This window comes from Centruroides sculpturatus, unplaced genomic scaffold, assembly GCF_000671375.1.
Source record: "Centruroides sculpturatus isolate CEXI.00-Female unplaced genomic scaffold, Cexi_2.0 scaffold2491, whole genome shotgun sequence".
Lineage (NCBI taxonomy): Eukaryota > Metazoa > Arthropoda > Arachnida > Scorpiones > Buthidae > Centruroides > Centruroides sculpturatus.
Genome location: NW_019386734.1, coordinates 16989 through 24069, shown reverse-complemented (window position 1 = coordinate 24069; position 7081 = coordinate 16989). Strand labels below are relative to the sequence as shown.

The 7081-nt window shown below is 32.0% G+C and overlaps 1 protein-coding gene across 1 annotated transcript in view; it reads right to left on the bottom strand.

Moving 5' to 3' along the window:
• Positions 1-2234: 2234 nt before the first annotated feature.
• Positions 2235-7081, bottom strand: part of LOC111615693 (nicotinamide N-methyltransferase-like) — a 13955-nt gene continuing 9108 nt past the window's right edge. Inside the window, exons 2-3 of the mRNA XM_023357125.1 lie at positions 2943-3150; positions 2235-2427 (exon numbers count right to left, since the gene is read on the bottom strand). Of these exons, the coding sequence (XP_023212893.1) occupies positions 2235-2427; positions 2943-3150 (401 nt within the window). The remainder of the gene's footprint in view (positions 2428-2942; positions 3151-7081) is intronic.

The following is a 7081-nucleotide window of genomic DNA, read 5'->3' as shown; positions in this document are numbered from 1 at the left end:
TGGGCGATATAGTAAAACATTATATTAAGAATAATTAGATATTTTATTCGTTATATCGTACAATAATTAAAGAAATAATATTCTACTAGTCACTAGTCTGTTCAATGAGGTACGAATTTGGCGTTAGCCTTGGCCCTGGGCATCGGAATTTAAAAGTGAAGGGGGCGATAATACGTAACGGTTTCATTGAAGGGGACGACGATTCGTTAGAGGTTGAGAAACACTGATGTAGCCTATGTCCATCTCCAACATGTAAGCTATTGCCAAATTTTATTAAAACCTGTTCAGCCGTTTATACGTGAAAAGTAGGGTTTCTGAAACGGGAAACGGGATCCCGGGATCCCGGTTAAAAAAACAACCGGGATCCCGGGATCCCGGTTGTTTTTTTAACCGGGATCCCGGGATCCCGTTTCCCGTTTCAGAAACCCTACTTTTCACGTATAAACGGCTGAACAGGTTTTAATAAAATTTGGCAATAGCTTACATGTTGGAGATGGACATAGGCTACATCAGTGTTTCTCAACCTCTAACGAATCGTCGTCCCCTTCAATGAAACCGTTACGTATTATCGCCCCCTTCACTTCAAAATTCCGATGCCCAGGGCCAAGGCTAACGCCAAATTCGTACCTCATTGAACAGACTAGTGACTAGTAGAATATTATTTCTTTAATTATTGTACGATATAACGAATAAAATATCCAATTATTCTTAATATAATGTTTTACTATATCGCCGAAAAAATTGTTTTTCGCCCCCAAAATATAAATTGTTACAAGTCGCCCCTCAACATGGAAAAACGCCCACATGGGGCGATATCTCCCCCGTTGAGAAACACTGGGCTACATTTTACTGCGAGAAAATATCTTACTCCCACGAGAAAATTCGATATAATGCGGGCGAAGCTGTGGGTAGACAGCAAGTGATAAATAGAATAAGTTTTTTTTTTTTTTTAAATTCATTACCTTTAAAATACAATTCTAATAATAATGAAAATAACATAAGGTTATTTAATTTTAATGCGACAAATGTGCACGATTTTCTTTGCACAACTTTTAAAAATTTGGTTGCTTTTTGGTCAGCTTCAGTCTCGAGTCATCTTCGAGTCAAAGCCGGTGACGACGTTTAGTTTTCGTGTTTGTCATGGCCGAAAATCCGCTCTCGCAGAGATATGTTGCGCAAAATGGTAGTAAATATCTTATTGCCTCTTCGCTGACATGATAATAATGATAATTGTACCATTAACTCAAATTGTGTTAATTGTACAATTAACACAATTTGAGTTAAAAAATTGAGTTAAAAAATTTGAGTAAAAAATTAAAAAATAAAACCACGTGTTTATATGAGGTTTACAAAATTCATCAGCTTCCTCAGAATATAAATTGATTTTAAATTATCCGCATTAAAAAATGTCATATTGAGATATTTCCATTTATATTTAATATTAAAAGTTTCTCAACTTACTCGAGACTCGAGAAATGTTCACAAACTTTTCTTTATTAAATGTGAAGTAAGCCCATTACAAACAATATAGAAATATTATATAATTAATATTTTGTGATTTCGATTTTAAACGAAAGTTCAATAATTATCTGCCTATCTTCGTATTATCGGGTTTATAGAGGCGTAGCAAAAGAGGAAAGACAGATAAGTCCTTAGTGCTAGGTGAAATAACAGGGCTGAAATTTCTTTTATTAGATGAATCATTTCAAAAATTTGCCACTAAAAATTATATATTATGCTAATATTAATATTGAATATGTTAAAATTCGCTGATTTGTTCATCTTTAGTGCATTGTGATAAATACTATGATTTTATAAGCCAGGGGTCAGCGAACTACGGCCCGTCGCCTGTTTTCAATCCGGCCCGCGGGTTAGTATTGTATTTACGTGGAAAAATTGCAAGTAAATAAAATGGGAATGGCGCGGCCATTCTTATCTCAGACGGCACCACTGTCTTAAGGGTGTTATCAAATTGCATTTGTTTTTTTATAGCCGATCTGTTTTTTATTGTTTAATTTCATTAAATATTGTTAAATTGTCTGTATTTTTAAAGTATTTTCCGTTTGTTTATTTATTTTTGTAATTAAGTAATAGTGATTATTAGATTTCAATAATTTATTTTTTTTTAAATAAGCGTTTTTTATTTTTCTAATGTTTATAACCCTTACGCAAACTAATTACAGAATGAAAGCCACTGTCGAAGCTGTTTGGCGCGGCGGCATGCCCGTTACCATCTATAACGCAATNGCGGTTTTATAATCTTCTAAAGTGGCGCAAGCTCCTTCTAAGCACAAAGAGGTAAACAACACATCAAACTTTCCCACGTCCGAGGAAATGATGTCTTTTTGCAAGACATCGCAAGGAATTACTTCTTTTATTTTTTGTCGCAATCGAAGTTTAATTTCGTTTATTCCTTCTTCGACGTTTCTGTTCAAATAAATAATTAAAAATCAAATACGTGAATTATAATAAATATTAAGAATTATAATAACTTATACGTTTCCTAATGCAGACGTTACAATGCAAATTATTTTATTATCACAAAAATATAACATCAACATTATTTCGATTATTATGTAATTGATTTTTACACATGGCGTACAAATAATGACAACTTTGGAAAATAACAATAAGAGGTTCCCCGATTCCAGAAAGATCGAATACAGAGAAAAAAATTTGGAGAGAGAGAGAAAGAAAGGCGATCATATCCTGAATGGAGTTAAACTTAAAAATTTTACTTGTTATGGACGCAATTTTTAAAAGTCCGTTCCTACAAATATATGTTACAATTATTGCTTTTCCAATAACTTCGTTAATGATAGATTATTAAATTTAATTATATGCATAATAGCTATTAATTAAAATACTTTTGCTTTTTTATAACAATTAAAAAGGTATTTAATAAATTCCATACGTAATTAAATTAATTTCGTAAAACATACCCATATCCTTCAAGTAATGCTTCCGTTCGCATCAAAGTATCCCAATCCTTCGACGATGATTCGTTTTTTAACCATTCTTGAATAGCTTTACGGTTGTGCTCGGTATAATCAGATAAAATAATTTCTGAGAAATATTTACTCGGTGCTGCCATTCTGTGGACAGTCGGGCCACATCCTACGTCAAGAATTCTCTTGCCTCGAAAGGCTTCTGTTACAATGAAAAGAAAGATTTACTTTAGTTCTCAAAATGAGTCAAAACACTAAAGTCCAAATGCTTGACTAATAAACAGTTAATACAGCGTAATTTGTCTAAATATGTAATCTAGCCGTTTTGTACAATGAAATTTTAATTACTATTTTGTATTGATATGTAGTTATTATAGAACAGTAATTCTACAAGAAAATCTTTAATAATATTTTCTGTATGATGTAAGTAAAATATAACTTACGTTTTATACAAAATTATTAAACGTAAACACGCGTTATCAATCGTTTTTACCTTTGTGGTTACATTATTATTTAATAAGATAAATTGTGATTTTGTGATGTTTTTTTTTGTCTAATAGATTTAAGAAATTTAATTAAAGAATAAACTAAATGTTTACCAGCGTGAATTGCTATTTAAATTAAAACTTACCATCGCGAAATATTTAATGCAGACAAAATGAAACAAATTCTTCTATTTCTACCATTTTATTGACAACAGTACTTCGATAATTGTCGGTGAAATTTCGATCTACGTAGAATTTGGAGAAAGCATATTTGTCTTCAGAGTCAATTTCCATTACTGCTGTTTATAATATGCGCAAGCGAGTCTAAATTAAAGAGTAACTCTGCATTAAATAAACATCATTATAAGAAATGGCAAGTAACAATAACAATATATATAAATTTAATAACAAACAAGATAAGTACTGTACGTAATAAAATATTACACAGATTGAATACAATTATAATAGCATATATTTTAATGGCTTAAGTCGATTGTGCAGAAAAAGAAATTTATTTCTTAATGAGAGACCCAAGTTGGAATCGATTTTAACCTAAAAATATATATGATAAATTAATGTATTGATATATTAAAAATTTATTTTAAGAAAATAAAACATAGTAAGACAATATAATACCATCTGGTGCCAAACCGTCAAACTACAATAAATAAAATTATAAGTTTAAAAAACATGATAGAAACTATTACGTGTTAAAAAAGAGGAATTTGATATATAAGTTTAATTGTCGTTTCATTAATCAAAGTGTAGAAGAAATCAATTGCTAGTTAAATAGAATTGCGGAGTATGTAAAATCGATAAAATAGAATTATATTCATGCCACAGTTACAAAATTTTGTAATATTGAGGGGTGCGAAATTACTAGTCCGTATTTAAATAGCTAAGGGAATCAACAGGTTAACAATAATAATAAAGGATTTAATGAATAAAATAAAACAAAGAGATACATAAATCGAGACACTTATATAACCTGTCGTGAATATAACCTCTAAATCTAAAATACACCTCTAGAAAAAACAGAGAGAGAGAGTTTACAATCGGTAAAAATGATGATAATACCTCAGTAGATCAAACTTGGAAAATGCGAAATGAATGCGGGACTATCTTCTGTTGCTATTCGTAGGACAGCTTCCTTCTGATCATGAACTGTGGCTAATATACGAGTTGTTCTCGTCGTGGACTGCCAGCACGTTCGAATTACTCGTGAACTGCCATCTGATATGGCAATGTCGGGTTTCTATTGACTGCGACTGAAAAACGAACTCGTGATTTTTTACATATTTATTCTCAGTTTTCACCAATCACATTGTAGGATTCTGGGTATCTGACCGGGCACACATATGACGCAAGAGACAGATGTTCCTCAAATAAATTAGATAAGAACTTTCTACTTGTTTTTCCACGCAAAACATCGATTTGTGCTCTATTTTATAGCTGAAATATTATGTAGAGATTATTTATCAAGTGGGAAATCTAAGACTGTAATAAATAAGATGAACAAATTATCGAATAAAATGGTTCTCCGCTTTCGCATTCTCACACTTTTATAAGATAATCAAGTGTTTAAATTTTGGCAACAGATCGTATAAACTACGCGAAAGGTATGTTCTCGAAAATATCGCGTTTATAGAAAAATTATTGCGCTGCAATCTGAAAAATACTGTAGACCTATAAATTTTCACTCACTGTCTTGCCTTATCTATCTGTCTTTCCTTAATCTCGAGAAAGCAGTTAGATAGATGGAAATCGACATCAAATATGAAAAGTTTAGGGCAAGAAGTCAAGAATTAGCAGAATATTTGCGTAATGTCGAGGGTTAGTAACACTGGCTATTTGGCAGACATTTTTTAAAAACTGAAAAGTTTGAATGTGTCACTGCGAGGAAAAAACTCAAATATTCTAGATAAGCAGGACAAAATAGAAGCCTTGAATTTCGAAGGCTTCTTGAAGAAGTTATATTTTTGCAAAGGTCGTATCGACTGTGGGGTTACCGAAATGTTTCTATTGCTTACAAGATTTATAGCAGAGGAAGCTGGTGATAGCTCTACTATAGATTCTGTTGTAAAAAAGTAGCAGTATACCAACCTGCACTGAAAAACCAATTTAAAGACTACTTTCCTAAGATCGACAGTCACACCCACGATTGGATCCGTGATCCATTCTCTGTAACAGTGAGTGATATGCCAGAATTAAGTGTAGTTAGTCAAGAGCAATTACTTGAACTTTCAAGCGACGAGACACTAAAAATATTTTTTCGCAAAACTTCACTTTCGGAATTTTGGCTTTCAGTTTGAAGCGAGTATAAAAAAATTGCAAAAAAAAATGCTTTCGGCAATGGCTGCGGTATAACGAAATACAGAAACCATTTTAAAGTGAAGAATGACCTACGCGTGAGACTGACTGAGTTAAAACCAAGCAAGGATCGTTTGTGCAATTCAAAACAAGCTCAAATTTCACATTGATATTTATTTAGTTTGGTTATACATTATATACACATATTATCTATTTTATGAATGCAAAGGGCTTTAGATAATAGTTATATCTCTACTTTCAGTAGTTCAATTGTATTTTTCTTTATATTTTTAATTAAACCTTGTCGGTATCATTTGATTTGTAACAAAAGAAAATAAATACTAAACATAGAACAAAAACACTTGTGCGTATGCTGGGAAGAGGCACCATTGCAAGCTAGCCCCGATGAGGAAGGAATACTGCAGAAAAAGTTAGGAACCGTTGATGTAGACCAACAGTATGTATTGATAAAATGATGTTGCGATATATAAATAGGAGAAGCCCCAAAGCGGCAGTTAAGCTCAGGGAAAATCGAGTTGTTGGTTAATGAATAACAACTATTTACGTTTCTAGACATTTATATATTTGTAAACAATGTTAAGATTGAAATTTAATACATCATTGACACGAAAATCTCGTAAGCATCAAAAATCGAACTTTATAGTAGCAACGAAAGCATAATAACATTTCATACAACAGCGTATAAGATTTTTCTGCGTGAAGGTTGTTTATAATGTAATTTCTAAATACTGACTACTAGATAAGAAGAAAAAAATATTTAATCGTTTACGAAGTTTCCCCCGTAATGCGGACTGCCCAGTTATATACGAGCTTATTGAAAGCACCAGTGCAGTCAGTTCTATTGGTCGAATGCTTCCGAGATTTCTATAGATCAGTGGTTCCCAATTGGTTTCCTGTATACCACTTCAAGAAAGAGCTCAAACTCGCGTACCCCTTATAGCAGAAATTCATATTAATCCATACTAATATTATAAATTCGAAGGTAATTCTTGCTGCCTGTCTGTCTGTTACCTTTTCACTAGGGTTTCTCATTTCCCGGTATTTTGCTTGTCCCGGGATCCCGGGATAAAAGTGAACTGTTTCCCGGGATAGAATTAATTATTTTTAAGGTATACAAAATATCTTGAAATCAAATGATATAATTATTTTCCATTTTTTAAAGTAATTTTAAAGTTTTGTAACCTCCAAAATCATATTAATAATGCTGTGTTAGGTCTATAGGCCTATAATAAAAATTACCTTTAAATAACGTAGAAATTTTCACAAATAGAAAAAAATTAATTAAAGTTTGCTGGAAACTGCATACAACAACAACAA